Source organism: Panicum hallii, chromosome 2, assembly GCF_002211085.1.
Source record: "Panicum hallii strain FIL2 chromosome 2, PHallii_v3.1, whole genome shotgun sequence".
NCBI classification, from domain to species: Eukaryota; Viridiplantae; Streptophyta; class Magnoliopsida; order Poales; family Poaceae; genus Panicum; species Panicum hallii.
In genome coordinates, this window is record NC_038043.1 from 3,932,727 (window position 1) to 3,948,764 (window position 16,038).

At 42.9% G+C, this 16,038-nt stretch overlaps 1 protein-coding gene across 3 annotated transcripts; it reads left to right on the top strand.

Annotated features, from left to right (window-relative positions):
• Positions 1-1,262: 1,262 nt before the first annotated feature.
• Positions 1,263-13,109, top strand: LOC112880349 (DNA (cytosine-5)-methyltransferase 1B). Of its 3 annotated transcripts, XM_025944925.1 has the most exons (14): positions 1,263-1,296; positions 2,524-2,633; positions 3,786-3,825; positions 7,062-8,532; positions 8,705-10,187; positions 10,342-10,506; positions 10,591-10,786; positions 10,870-10,981; positions 11,063-11,210; positions 11,305-11,502; positions 11,603-11,881; positions 11,963-12,124; positions 12,222-12,440; positions 12,536-13,109. In XM_025944925.1, exons 3-14 carry the CDS (start codon positions 3,792-3,794, stop codon positions 12,695-12,697), a joined length of 4,629 nt encoding a protein of 1,542 aa, XP_025800710.1. In that variant the 5' UTR covers positions 1,263-1,296; positions 2,524-2,633; positions 3,786-3,791; the 3' UTR covers positions 12,698-13,109. The 3 variants fall into 3 exon arrangements, with proteins under 3 accessions (XP_025800710.1, XP_025800708.1, XP_025800711.1); XM_025944923.1 differs by lacking the exon at positions 1,263-1,296 and having other exon boundaries at positions 2,485-2,633; XM_025944926.1 differs by lacking the exons at positions 1,263-1,296; positions 2,524-2,633 and adding an exon at positions 2,732-2,750.
• The last annotated feature ends 2,929 nt before the right edge of the window (positions 13,110-16,038 follow it).

Here is a 16,038-nt window from a genome sequence, read left to right on the forward strand (position 1 = left end):
TTCCCTCAAAAAATTATTTATACCTTATTAGAGAAACTCTAATGCTTAACGTGGCCAAGGCCAAAGCCAACAATAGTAGTATCCCTATTACATAAAGAACTTATACTAAACGCAACTTGCAAGAATGCCGGAATCACAATAAACCGAAATAAGAACACTAAACTGAAATCAATAGGATGTCACATTGGAGATGAAATTAAAGAGATAAATCCAGCCATAAGCATTCACATCTCACTCTGTATACTACCAAACTTGTGGTACAACTGGGTTGAGAAAAAAAGACCAGACATATGACTCACTCATTGATTAGTTCTCTGCTCAATACACAAAATGGGTCGAAGAAATATACAGAAACAAATCTAGTGGTGCTCTTTATCTCAATCCTATGAATAAAATATGGCAACAATAATCATCAATGGAAAAAAAATACGGAACATAGTCCTGACCGTTTGAATTTTGAAAAATATATGATAAATCTAGAACAAATCAATTCATACCCTTAATGAGTTGGTAGAAGCAAAATGAGGCACCAATTAATTAGTTCCAAAAATGCACCAGTTTCTGCTTGGTCGTTTTTGAGAATCAGAGGGAAAGAAAGGCGATCTGCCTCCTACACTAATAAATCTCGAGCAAGAAATTTATATAAAAAGACGGCTCTCACACTTATCTCGATGGGTGATTTGGCCAATTTTTATTCAAAAAATGAAATAACAAGACAATGGAGCCCTCCAAAAAGGAAACATGCAAGAAGACTATAGAATCATGCAGGGAGGAAAAAAATGGAATCGGCCCCCTAGCATGTCAAATTTGAAACAAATATAAATCTGGAGCGAGATCTTAGCCGAGAAACCCAAACAAGGCATCAGCAAATTCTTTTCCAAAAAACCACCCATCCTCCCCCGTCTCTTTTGGCAACCGGACCGCGAGGGGGCTCCGCGCCCCTGCTCGGCTGGCTGGGCGGGGGTGGTGGCGGCCAGCGCGCCCGTGCGAACGGGAAAATTTTGGGATTTCGGGGCCGCGGGCGCCGGTCTCCCGCCAAAACCCTCCCTCCCCGCCCAGCCCCGCCTCTCCACGTGCTCCCCGCCTCGCCGCCGCGGCCACAGCCGAAACCGAGACCCCCGAACCGGGGGGTGACCGGAGCGCGCGCGCTATAAAGCCCACGCGCCCCCGGTTCCGCTCCCCTTTCCGCCCGCTTGTCGCCTTGCTCCGCCCCCCGCGCCGCCGCCGCCGCCGCCGCGAGCGCGACCACCCGTGCCGCCTCGCCCCGGCGCCGCCGGCGAGGGCGCCGCCGCGTCGGTAAGTCCGCCTCCTCGGTTAGTTGCCCGCGTGGCTGGTCGGGGCTCTCGGATGCGCGCTCCGGTGGTCGTCGCTGGGGTTGGGTTGGGGGGGGGGGTTCGAGGAGGGGTTGGCGTGGTCTCGCCGGCGAGCCGCGCCGCCGCCCACTCCGCCGCTCGAGTTCTCCGTCCGGGTTGGGGGGTTTAGCCGTTCGGGAGGATTGGTTTCCGGATTCCCCCCCTTCGGTGCTGCTGCTGCTCGAGCCAGGGGGCGATTCGGGAGGGGATTCGAGGGGAATCGGCCTCGAGAGTTCCGTCGGAGCGTTGCGTGTTCCTCAGCTTCGTGCTGGAGCTTCGTTTGGGGTCAAATTTCTCGCGGTGCTGGTGCGATTTAGGAGGAATTTCGTGCTTCGGTAGAGTAGGATTTCGTGCCTTGGTGGTCGATTCGTGGGAGATTTTAGAATGTTGCGGGATTTGGGGCTGGATTTGCGATCCGAATCGCATCGTTTGCTCCGCTTTCTCCTTTTCCGCTACTGGCACAGTTACATAGTGGAGCCGGTTTGATGCGCCTGCTGCCTCGGGAGTCGTGAGTGTTCCCATTTCGATCATTTTTGCTCCGGTTTTTCCCCAACCCATCTCGCATTGTTGCTTCTGGTGTGAGCTCTGGAGGTTTATATTGGTGGTCCTGGGTGCCGGAGCTGCAGATTTAGGGTGTGCTTAAGTTTGTGTTCACAGCCGCCAATAGCTACCTGTGCAGTCCTTCCTCGCCCTTTAATTTCGTATAAGTTCTTCGTATAGGGGTTTAGCAGACTGTTTGCGAAGATATTTTGGGTGGTTTGGAGGTTTAGGGGTGATGGTTTGGTGTTGCTTTAGTGTGCTTAACTCTGCAAATTTGGGGTTGCTTCAGGCTCTTAAGTCTTAATTCTGCAGAGTCCCCTGCTGCTACCACCAGAGTCTGTTTATCTGTAATTGGGTAATTCTGTATAGTCCTTTCCCCTTTGTATGCGGTATATTCTCCGTTGAGGTTTAGGAGGTTGTTTTGAGAGATATTTTTGAGTGGTTGAGTGGAGGTTCAGGGGTCGTGATTCGGTGCTGAATTGATTAACTTTTTGCCCATCCCATCTTCCTTGGTAATAGTGCCCACGTCGCTTTCGCCTTATTTGTTAGCTCCTAGTGTCCGGTTAAGTAGATATTTTTCCCATTTACTGGCGTACACCTACTGATATTCTCAAATGTTACTGTGGTGCAGGAGCAGCAGATCTGTGCGTGGATTGCTGTCCTTCCCAACAATCACCTGCCGCCCCAGTATCCTGTCGCTAATTGCCCGCAGCTGGTGATTTTGTTCCTTCATTCTCCTTGGTATTTGCGCCTTGCACTCTCTATCTCTTCAAGCTGCTGAGCTATTTCAGTGATTTTTGTTGCTGTGCTATATAGACATGGTGAATTTGGGTTTGCCAACAGTGACGTGAACTTTCTGTGAGTGCTTTATTTGCTTTGATTATATCAACTGTTTACAATGGAATACTCCATCTATTACATGTCAGTTTAGAGGTTATCCAAAATACAAGCACTAAATGGTTCTGGGGCTGCTCTTGCTTGTGATTTGTGCTGATGGTGGTTGGCTGTTGAGTAATATTCCCATATCCAATAGATAACCTAATGCGACTATATTGTGTTTTGTTGTAATTCCAAGTTCCTACGGTTAGATTGATTTTTATTCTTACTCTTCTTGCAAGTCACTTCCCTATTTGCCTTGGGCATGAGAAATACCAAATGGAGATACATTAGCTATAAGCTACTTTCATGATAATATCATTTCTATCTTGGCACTAATCCTATCATTTTGTGGTTAACACTGTCAAATTGCTTTGTAGTTTTTGATTTTTCTAGATAATGGCTGTTAGTAAGTGATTAGTCTTGTGCTTCTACACAGCTTAGGGTGCAGAGCAGCAGAGGATGACACATATCTGTTTCTTAGTGCAAGTTCTTCTGTTAATATTGAGTGTCTCCTCCTTCATGTCTTGAGAATGACTTGACAACAATCTGTTATATGACCTGTTATAGTTCCACTCAAAGCAGTAGGTGTACTTAGTTGATTCAGAGCATAATTCTGTGCATGCTTTTAAAAAGGAAGTTATTCTGCTATTGATTGCTGTGACTTTATAGCTTAAACCTTTTGTGGACTCTATTAGTACAGTATGCTGCTTGATTCAATAAAAACTGTGGCTTGCATTGTATTTATATATTTGCTGCATGCCATTCTAAACACAAATGAACACTTTGTCTTATATGTTGAAAACAGAACCCCAACTCTTGACTCTGCCTGGTCAAACCATTTTACACCACTTTTGCTTTGAGCTGTATAAAAGTATGGCCCCTTATCTTTGTGCTTTTTATAACTTGTCTTGCTTATTGGTCATTCCACATATTTCCTTTATCTGTGCTGCTGGTGGGCCTCCTGCATTTATTTGCTAGTTCTTGACATGGCTAACTAAAGTTAAAATTTTACAGGAAGACATGGTGAAAACTCCGCGATCTCCTGTTACCACAGGTCTAGTTCTTAATTATCTAGTTTACTTGTTTTGGACAGCTTCAATGTTTATACTATTAATGTTTAAGTGTATGGCATGATTTTGTTCACACAATGTTTTGAGGAATATGCTGTAATATTTATGGTTTTATTCTCAGTTGATTACCCCTCTACTTTTATGGAAGTCCAAAATGCACCATTTATTGCAAAACCCAGTATTTGTTACGCCTGCTGTGCCAAAGTTTGAAAAACATTTTGATTTCACCCTCGGAGCTGGCAGTGGTTTTGCATATATAGTATTAGGTTGGGCTCAATATATCAAGGGGTTCTGTTTACTTTCTTCAAATTTTGCTTGTGCATAGTTGTGGCAGTGGCAATGAAACATGTTGTTGAGGTGGCCGTCTCACTTGAAATCTCCCTGTTTCACTTGCCTTACCTTACTCAACTAGATGTAGCAACCATGGCCATTCTAGGTGCATCAGGAGGCAATGACAAGCTTTGTAGTGTGATTCTGATAGTGGCAATGGCGAGCACAGTCATCATTGGTGGGGATGGAGCAACATGTACTAGCCATGAAGTAGCACTTGCCAGTTGGCACATATGGTCGTTAGCATGGTGATTCAGCCAAATTGTTAACTAGATAACGATAGCTTCACTATTCACTGACAAATGAACCAATGTAACAACCACATGATAAGCCACTTTATATACGTGTAAGAAATGTTTCTAAGAATTTATTCTTCAAAAGGAATCTTTATGCGATATCTTTTACGATAAGGAAGAATTGGCAAACGCAAGATACCATATACTCTGTGGTACCTATTATAGAAGGGGAAAAATAACTATTGCAGTAGCATTATTGGTCGTAGAGGATTCTGAGACCTGAGCATTAGCTTTATGCCAAACCCTGCTACTGCACCTAAAATCTCTAAAGTGGAAATAATCATAACGCATAGCACAATGTAGGTAGTGGATTAAATTAGTCTCACAGATAATGAGGAAATTTCATTTAGATTAATCGAATCTATTTTTCTTTTTACAGAAATTTTATGCAGCGATGGAAATTAGAATATTTAGGTTCAATTGTTCAGTAATTGAATTCTGAAAACAAATTTAGTTCTGGTTTAACAAATTTCAAAATTCTTCTCATGAGAATCAACTTTGATGTTAGCTCAAAGCATGTTGAGACTTTTGAGTTCATTTTTTTATATTTGGAGTTCCAAAATCATCTGGATTTAATTTCTGTTTGGATCCTAGCAATTTAGGACTACTTAATTATTTTTAGATTGAATGCATTATGCAACTAATATAAATGTTTATCTTTTCATTCTGGGTATTGATCAATGTTTTGTTTATTCTTTTTGTCAAAATGTTTCCTATTTATATAGTATTTTTGAGGAAAAGTGGTTTTGTGTCACTGAAAAGAATAACAGTTAAGTTATATACCAGTTAAAGAATCTGTCACTTTTTAATACCATCAAAGTTTTCTTTTTTTAAACATGTTTACCACTCTGTCTCTGTAAGAACTGTTTTCTTGTTTGTGTTTATTTTCTATTCATAGAATTATAAGTTCCCTTGATTGCCCTTCATACAACCTGCCAGCACATACTGCCTCCTCTTACACTAGAGTTCAATCCTCTGCTGTGTTTTAATAAGCTTTGGCATCATTAATGTCATGAAACTTTGAGGCAGGCATCTACTGATCTCCACCTTGAACCATGACATTTCTTCTTCCCTAAGGTTCTAAGATTCTTCTCCACCTCGGTTTCCTGCCATGCCATTCATCATTGCTTTCTCATGTCTTCCCTAGATCCCACAGATTTCCTTAGAACAAAAGTAGGTACCTGTTGTTGCATTTTTAAGCTCCACCCACACAAATACTAAAAAACAAGCTCCGCAAGCATCTTCTCCCCTATCAGACAGGTGGGATGCACGGTGACTACGCAAGCTTGCTCAACCAGCCTCCCCTGTCCTGTGTTCCGTCTGCACTGCGCACCTCTGACGTTTTTCACTTATCAAAAAATATAAAAAAAACTTATAGGGCCAATGCCCAATGTCATGCAAGGTAAATGATGTCTACGTGGAGTTGATGTTCCTTCCCAAGGTGTGCTGGAAGTTTCGGTTCATGTTCTAGGTAGCTGGAAACGCTGTCATTCCTATCCCTACTACTGTCTGCCCCAAATTTCTGTCTCTCTCCCTCCCCTAAGATCTTGCCCATACATGGCCTACCTAACAGCTTATATGCGACGAGGGTTAAGAACAACTGTTTGGCTTTGGTGATGTGTAACCACCAGTGTTAGCTGGATACACGTGTCCTAATTCTTTTGCCGAGTCAGAAACCCCGCACCTGTATTGGATCCCAAGTGGTATTTGCCTTGTCCCCCGAAAAAATGCCAAATTGGATGCCTGAACCCTTGTTGGACACTGACACCCGCATCCGTGTCCATGTAATGCTGGTTACAACTTAGCTGTAAAGTACGTGACAATTATGTGCACATTTATACACCCTTAATGATAGTGCCAACTTATCAGAATTTTTCTCTAGGCAAATGATATGTACTGACAGGTCATTTTCGTTTCTGAATTTCACACGAACTATTGGGGTTGATATTATTACATTATTACAACTATTATAAACACAGGGGTACAGTGAGTTTGTTAACTATGATGCAAACCATTTGTTGCAATGTATATTTCTTTTCTTGGAGGGTGGATTGGTAGATTGAACATGTAGGCTCTGTGCGGCATTCCAATGGTTTTTACAGAAGTACATATTTCTTTTCTAAGTTTTGGTTTGGCTGAATAGCTGTCTACCTTTTAGAATATGGCTTCCTGATGTAATATCGTGACTCATGTAGTTTTAGATTGGATAAATGAAGTGCTATTTGCAGCTGTATTTTGCACCACTAATTATATACTGGAAGTAGTCAAGAAGTTTCGTAGATTTGTTGTTGAATGGTCTTTGGTCTTAAATATTTTTCTGTTGCTGCACTTTAACTTTTTACAGCCTGTAATTTCTAGTCATTGATAGCAAGCATTAATAACTGCTTGATGTTTGGTGAGCATTTATTATTTCTTAAATCTATTCAGTTACCTAAACCTTCCCTTTGGTTGAATTTGTGTTTGTCTGCGTGCTGCATCTCTGTGTGCTGAGTCCTGTATGTTGCATTCTTTATCCTTCTCAATGTGTTTAGTACTCTTATTATAAGTTTTGTTCCCTATATAGTTGATTGATATGCTGAACAATCAATTTCCAGGGACAAGAAGATGCAGAGCAAAGCCACAAATGAAGGAAGAGAAATCCATTGAAAACAGCAAACTGGAGAATGGATCTCAGGATGCAACACAAGAGGTGCACCATGGAGTTGAAAACGGTGATGGGCATGTTACCCGCAAGAGACCAAGGAGAGCAGCAGCCTGTTCTGATTTCAAAGAGAAATCCATACGCTTATCTGAAAAAACATCTGTTGTCAAGGTCAAGAAGAATCGGATGGAGGAGGAAGAAATAGATGCTGTCAATTTGACAAAACTTGGACTGGAAGATCCACCACCTTGCCGGAAGTTGATTGATTTCATCTTGCATGATGCAGAAGGGAATCCACAACCCTTTGAAATGTCAGAAATTGATGACTTCTTCATAACAGCTCTTATCATGCCCATGGATGATGATCTAGAAAAAGAGCGTGAAAGAGGAGTACGCTGTGAAGGATTTGGGCGAATTGAGGACTGGAATATTTCTGGTTATGATGAAGGTACTCCTGTAGTCTGGGTGTCAACAGATGTTGCTGACTATGAATGTGTGAAACCAGCAAGCAATTACAAATCTTACTTTGACCACTTCTATGAAAAGGCTCAGGTGTGTGTTGAAGTTTTCAAAAAGCTTACAAGATCAGCTGGTGGGAATCCTGACCAGGGTCTGGATGAATTACTTGCCAGTGTTGTCCGTTCAATTAATGCCATGAAAGGATATAGTGGGACCATGAGCAAAGATTTGGTGATCTCCATTGGGGAATTTGTATACAATCAACTTGTTGGATTGGATGAGACATCAGGCAATGATGACGAAAAGTTTGCTACCCTGCCAGTTCTTCTTGCTCTTAGAGATCAGTGCAAATCGAGGGTGGAATTGACCAAGATGCCTTCCAACATCTCGAATTCAAGTCTGAAAATTAAAGACACAGAGTGTGAAGAGATAGCAGAAGACGATGATGCAAAATTAGCTAGGTTACTGCAACAAGAAGAAGAATGGAAAATGATGAAGAAACAGAGGGGTAGACGTGGAACACCATCCCAGAAAAATGTCTACATCAAAATTAGTGAAGCTGAGATTGCCAATGACTATCCTCTTCCTGCATATTATAAACCAGCTAACCAAGAAATGGATGAATACATATTTGATAGTGATGACAGCATATTTTCTGATGATGTGCCAGTGAGGATTCTCAATAACTGGGCTCTGTACAATGCAGATTCCAGGCTTATATCTTTGGAATTAATCCCTATGAAGTCAGGAGCAGAAAATGATGTAGTTGTCTTTGGGTCTGGTTTCATGAGAGATGATGATGGCAGTTGCTGTTCCACAGCTGAGTCTGCGAAATCATCTTCTTCCTCCAGCAAAGCTGACCAATCGGATGCAGGAGTCCCTATTTATTTAAGCCCAATCAAAGAATGGCTTATAGAATTTGGTGGCTCAATGATTTGTGTAACCATTCGGACTGATGTGGCCTGGTAAATACCTCACTATCTCAGCCACTTTCTTTCAGCACACTACTTCAATATGCAACTGATAACTATGTATTGTCACGGTTGTGTCACTGGATCCTACCTACCATTTGGCCATATAGCTTATAGTTCCCTTTCATTTATACTCCATTAACTTATATTTGACTTGTGATTGCAGGTACAAGCTACGCCAACCGACTAAGCAATATGCTCCATGGTGTGAGCCTGTATTGAAAACAGCAAGGCTTGCTGTCAGCATCATCACCCTGTTAAAAGAGCAAAGTCGTGCTTCAAAGCTTTCTTTTGGTGATGTCATAAAAAAAGTAGCTGAATTTGACAAAGGGAACCCAGCATTTATATCGTCAAACATCGCACTTGTTGAGAGGTACATTGTGGTGCATGGACAGATAATACTCCAGCAGTTTGCAGATTTTCCAGATGAGACTATCCGTAGGAGCGCATTTGTCAGTGGGCTTTTATTGAAGATGGAACAGAGGAGGCATACAAAGTTAGTTATGAAGAAAAAAACTCAAATAATGAGGGGAGAGAATCTGAACCCAAGTGCAGCAATGGGCCCAGCATCAAGAAGAAAAGTGATGCGTGCAACAACAACCAGGTTGATCAACAGGATCTGGAGCGATTACTATGCACATCATTTCCCTGAAGATTCCAAGGTGGGAGATGGAAATGAAACAAAAGAAGTTGATGATGAACAAGAAGAAAATGAAGATGAGGATGCTGAAGATGAGGTGCAGATTGAAGAGGAAAAGATCTCAAAGACTCCACCATCCACACGGTCCCGGAAGTTGCTGTCACAAACCTGTAAAGAAATTAGATGGGAAAGTGAAATATCTGGGAAAACATCATCTGGCGAAGCTCTATACAAATGTGCTTACGTTCGAGAACTCAGAATATCTGTTGGAGGAACGGTGGCACTAGAAGATGATTCAGGAGAAGCAGTCATCTGTTTTATTGAGTACATGTTTCAGAAAAATGGTGGTGAAAAAATGGTTCATGGAAGGATGCTACAAAAAGGTTCACAGACGATTCTTGGCAATGCTGCAAATGAGAGGGAGGTTTTCTTAACCAATGATTGTTTAGAATTCAAATTAGATGACATCAAGGAATTGGTGACTGTTGATGTCCAATCAAGGCCTTGGGGTCACAAGTATAGAAAAGAGAATTCTGAAGCTGATAAAGTTGAGCAGGCAAAAGCAGAAGAGAGGAAGAAAAAGGGCCTGCCAATGGAGTATTTCTGCAAAAGCTTATACTGGCCTGAGAAGGGTGCCTTCTTCACCCTTCCCCGTGATAAAATGGGTCTTGGTAGTGGTGTATGTAGCTCTTGTGATCACATAGAGCCAGATTCTGACGAATTGAAAGTGCTCTCAAAGACCAGCTTCATCTATGGAAAGGTTACATATAATGTCAATGACTTTTTATACATAAGACCTGATTTTTTCTCTCAAGACGAGGATCGTGCAACCTTCAAAGCTGGCAGAAACGTGGGCTTAAAGCCCTATGCAGTTTGCCATCTATTGGCCATCCCTGAAGGAGCAGGATCTAAAAAGCTCGATCCAGCATCAACAAAAATCAGTGCTAGAAGATTTTACAGACCAGATGACATTTCATCAGCCAAAGCTTATGCATCCGATATCAGAGAGGTTTGCTTCTTTTTCCATTTCTTATATGTTTTGGTTATCTTATTCATAAAAATCATTGCTACTTTCTATACTCAAACATGTGTGAGCAAAATCCAGAGTTCTGAGAAGGGCCATTTTGTTTTCTTTCTTGTTAACGTTTGTTTGCTCGATTCAGGTCTACTATAGTGAAGATATAATTGATGTTCCTGTGGATATGATAGAGGGAAAATGTGAGGTTAGGAAGAAGAATGATCTGCCAAGTTCAGACCTTCCAGTGATGTTTGAACATGTATTTTTCTGTGAACTTATCTATGACCGTGCCACTGGAGCTCTCAAGCAGGTTAGTTGTATCTAAGTTTCTGTTCTGATTCAGTAAGTGGTAGTTTTGACAGTTAACTGAGTGTGTATTGCATATCTGGAGCAGTTGCCTCCAAATGTTAGGTTCATGTCCATGGCACAAAAGACAACTGGTGCTTTGAAAAAGAACAAAGGAAAGCAGATCTGTGAGACTGACCAAGTAGATTCGGGTAAATGGGTTGATGTGCCAAAAGAGAACCGTCTAGCAACTCTTGACATTTTTGCTGGCTGTGGAGGTTTATCAGAAGGGCTGCAGCAAGCTGGTATGTATTATTACCACCGATGCTGTATAACATGAACATGATGACTTTCAAACAAATCTTTTCCTCATTGTTCAATACTGTAGGTATATCTTTTACAAAATGGGCAATTGAATATGAGGAGCCTGCTGGTGAAGCATTTAGCAAAAATCATCCTGAGGCTGTGGTGTTTGTAGATAACTGCAATGTGATTCTAAAGTAAGTGCAAATTGTTTGATGCCATTATTAATTTTTTGTTGTTGGACATGAGTACATGACCAATACTTTGTGATCATGCAGGGCAATTATGGATAAATGTGGGGATACTGATGATTGCATTTCAACTTCTGAAGCTGCTGAACAAGCAGCGAAACTTGCTGAAGAGAACATTAGTAACCTTCCAGTACCTGGTGAAGTAGAATTCATAAATGGTGGTCCTCCGTGTCAGGTAAGTTATTATCTACACTTAAGCCAGAACATCATCAGTCACTCGGTTCAGTTTTGTCGATCAGTTACTTGAATTGTTATCCTTCTCTCCTCAGGGATTTTCTGGGATGAATAGATTCAACCAAAGCCCATGGAGCAAAGTTCAGTGCGAGATGATTCTAGCATTCCTCTCATTCGCAGAGTATTTCCGACCCAGATTCTTTCTCTTAGAAAATGTTCGGAACTTTGTTTCGTTCAACAAAGGGCAGACATTCCGACTGGCAGTTGCATCTCTTCTGGAGATGGGATATCAGGTTTTTATTCTGTTCATTCATTGTCTACTAAGACCTATAACCTACATTTTTGGTGGTGATTTGGATCTGTATACTTAGAAGTTGTTTGCCATTTGGTTAGGTCCGCTTTGGAATTCTAGAAGCAGGGGCTTTTGGTGTTGCTCAGTCTAGGAAAAGGGCATTCATTTGGGCTGCTGCACCTGGAGAGACTCTTCCTGATTGGCCAGAGCCAATGCATGTGTTTGCTAGCCCTGAGCTGAAGATAACACTGCCTGATGGCCAATACTACGCAGCTGCCAGAAGCACTGCTGGTGGAGCGCCTTTCCGAGCGATAACTGTTAGAGATACAATTGGGGATCTGCCTAAAGTGGAAAATGGTGCCAGCAAACTCACACTTGAGGTAACTACTGCTCCAACCCATCCATTTTTGTTTTCTTTCTGAGAGTTATATGCTAAATGAGCTCCCTGTTATCTTGTGCAGTACGGAGGTGAGCCTGTTTCTTGGTTCCAGAAAAAGATTAGAGGGAATATGATGGCACTGAATGATCACATATCCAAGGAGATGAATGAGCTGAACCTCATAAGGTGCCAGCACATTCCAAAACGACCAGGTTGTGACTGGCATGACCTGCCTGACGAGAAGGTAATGTTCTAAACTCTCTTGTTGCATCTCCTCTGTTTCTGTTGCTGTACACCTTCCTGCTGTCCATGGAATACTAACTCTCTTGCTATGCTCACAGGTGAAACTGTCAAATGGGCAGATGGCAGACCTGATACCTTGGTGCCTGCCGAACACTGCCAAGAGACACAATCAGTGGAAGGGTCTGTACGGGAGGCTGGACTGGGAGGGCAACTTCCCCACATCTGTCACGGATCCACAGCCAATGGGCAAGGTCGGCATGTGCTTCCACCCTGAACAGGACAGGATCATCACGGTCCGTGAATGTGCCCGGTCTCAGGTACCTGCTGGACATTGACCTCCATTTTTGCAAAGGAATGACAATGACGCTCAGGATTATCTCTGTTTAACACGATTGAATCTTGGGCCGTGCAGGGCTTCCCTGACAGGTATGAGTTCGCGGGCAACATTCAGAGCAAGCACAGGCAGATCGGCAACGCTGTGCCCCCGCCTCTTGCCTACGCGCTTGGGAGGAAGTTGAAGGAAGCTGTTGATGCCAAGTGTCAGGAGGTTGGTGTGGCCGTGGCTGCACCATAAGTACTCTGGTGACCTGTGAAGCTAAGCGCTGAGGTTGTCCTACCTTATGAGAAGTATTCCTCCGGTGACCCATGAAGCTAAGCGCTGAGGTCGTCCTACCTTAGAAACAGCGAAGAACAGAGTAGTATGTACTGTAGTAACTATGCGAATTGGTCGCGGTTTGATCCTCTAGCCGTGTGAACCCCCCGAGTGTATATGCTAGATCAGTGTTGATTGCCACCCTGATTCAGGGTAGAGGTATTTACATAGTACTTCAAATTCATTTCCTTTTCAGTCGCCGCGCTCATATGAGCACTGTGGTTTTCTGATCTTAGAGGTAGGTTTTTTTAGTACATATCCATCTGTTTCTCATTCCTCGACATAGAGCAGTGCTGATGAAAGCACGACTGCAATATGAATGGTCATTTTTGTCGTTGTGATGCAACTTGCAATGTGAAATTTATTCTGCCAGTACTCCCTCTGTTCCCTCCGTTCCAAAAAGTAAATTATTTTGCAAATTTTATTGTAGATTAGCAGGGATTAAAATGATTTCATTTGCTCCTATTTATAGCTATATTTAGCATTAATTGATTGCTGTATGTACATGCACATATTAAATGGGGTAAAATAACTTATTTTTAAGATAAATTTTGAATCATAGAATGAGTTTTTTTTAGGATGGAGTGAGCAAAAGCAAATTATACCAATTCGAGTTATCAAAAGGAAGATACTTCATAATTGTATATAAGTGCTTTAAACAAAAGCTTCTGTCATTGCAAATGGAGTCAAAGAAAAGCTGAAAAAATTATTAGAGTAAGGCTAGCAATATTGACAGAAACCATCTGTCACAAGGAAAAAAAAAGACAAACCCTGCAGGGGCGGATCCCCGCAGGGATCTGATCCGAACGGGTGGGAATGGATCAAATTTTCCCCGTGGGGGAGCGGGGAGGGTCCCCGAAGCGATACCGGGGTGGGGCCAGGGATTAGGGGTCTGTTTGGAGTCCTACCTAAGGCGCCACAGCCTAACTTTAGGCGTGCCAAACCCTGTTAGGCAAGCGTTTGGCTGCTATACTAAGGCTAGGCGCGCCACACTTTTGAGGCGGGGCGTACGCAGCTTGCCACACGAAAACGCGCCACACCTAGGGCGCTCGATTTGGCCGCCACAGACGCGAATCGCGCCGCACCGCGCCTGTTCGCGTGGATCTCCCCCGCCGCCAGGTACTCCCCCGCCGCCGGGTGCGCCCCGCGCCGCCCCCCCCACCCCGGGCAGAACAGGCCGCCGGCGGGAGCAGGACGCTAGCCCGCTCTGCGGCCCTCCCCCCTGCGGCAGAGCAGGAGCAGGACAGCCCGCCCCCGCCGCCCGGCCGCGCGGAGCAGATGCGCCCCCCCCCAGTCCCCGGCGGAGCAGGCCGCGAGCCAGGCGCCCTCCCCCCCCCCCCCCCCCCCCCCCGCCGGCGGAGCAGAGCCCCCCCCCCCCCCCCCCCCCCCCGCGGAGCAGGCAGCCGGCGGAGCAGAGCCCCCACCGCGTCGGCGCAGCAGAGCGCCCCCACCCCCCCCCCCATCTGTGTGTATTTCTCTAAACATTTTTTTTCTTTTTCCAGGAATAATTCTCAAGCAAGACCATCATCTTTTGTTGCAAGGTACAACTATCCTTTACATTTTACTTGTGTCGTACATGTTGTATGCATTCTAAAATAGTTCTTATGTATAGATGGGTGCAATGAAGGATTATCTAGAGTATTATTATTATGATTATAACATTCGAAGAAGAAGGTTGCTTGTTTGCATAGCCATCTGTGTTTGTATATTGTGGTACAAGTTACAAGAAAATAGATTGATGAGGAGGCCCAAATATGGTTCTTTGTTAGAAAGAGATTTGGAAAGAGAAAGGAGGTTAAACCGTTTATATAACGGGACTGAGGCTAATTGTATTAGTGAGTTACGCATGAGTAAAACTGTTTTTCACCGGTTATGTTGTCTTTTGAGGTCCCGTGGATTATTAGAGGACAGTATTAATGTGTCAATTGAAGAACAAGTGGCTATGTTCTTGAAATTTGTTGGTCATAGATGGACAAATAGATCAGTTGCCTTTGAGTTCTTGCGGTCCGGAGAGACAGTTAGTAGATATTTTAATGCTGTTTTGGAAGCTTTATGTGTCTTGTCTCGTGATATCATTACCATGAGAACCACGGAGACACATCTAAAGATAACCACCAGCCCGGGAAGATTTTACCCATACTTTGAGGTAACATATATATAATTGGAATTCATCCTTATATTAATTTATAGTACTCAATAACTGAACCACTGTTTTTATGTGTTAGAATTGTGTAGGAGCACTGGATGGCACGCATATACCGGCATTGGTTCCTATATATATGCAAGATAGGTTTAGGGGGAGAAAGCACTATCCAACGCAAAATGTATTAGCTGCCGTGGATTTTGACCTTAGGTTTACATATGTGTTGGCTGGATGGGAAGGATCAGCTCATGATTCCTTTGTGCTCCAAGATGCATTATCACGACCCTCGGGCTTAAAAATCCTAGAAGGTACAAGTTAAATCATTAATATATTATGTTTTAGGTGACAAGATGATTAGCTAATGGTAGTTCAATCCATTGTAGGTCACTACTTTTTAGCTGATGCTGGTTATGCTGCTAGAACTGGCATATTACCTCCATATCGAGGTGTTCGGTACCATCTTAAGGAATTTCAGGGTACTAGACGACCGGAAAATCTAAGAGAATTGTTCAACCTTCGTCACTCCTCTCTTAGGACAACAGTTGAGCGGACATTTTGCACACTGAAAAATAGATTTAAGATACTTACAAGTCAACCATTCTTCCCGCTAAAAACACAAGTAAAGATAGTTTTGGCGTGCTGCACTTTGCATAACTTTATAATTGAGAATGGTCCTGATGCTTATGTTTATGATGATGCAACATGGTTTCAAACCCTTCCAAGAAGCACTCGTTCCCATGGTGACATGAATAGGGACAATCAGCAATGGGCAACCATGCGTGATGAGTTAGCTCAAAAAATGTGGGATGAATGGGATCAAAATTGATGTATTGTGTTGCTTTTAGAGTATTGTTTTCAGAACCTGTATTATTGAATTTCAGAACCTATTGTACTGAATAATTGTGATGTTTCCAGAACACTGTTTGATTCAATTATGTGGTTGTATTGTAACTCTATTTACTAAATAATGTGGCTGATTGTTACCCTGTTTTATTGAATTATATTGTTGATTGAGGTCATGTTTTATTGGATTATAGTGCTGTTTTGAGACCCTGTTTTCCTAAAATATAATAGTGCTAAGTTGAGATCCTGTTTTTTTATTATAGTGCTGTTTTGAGAT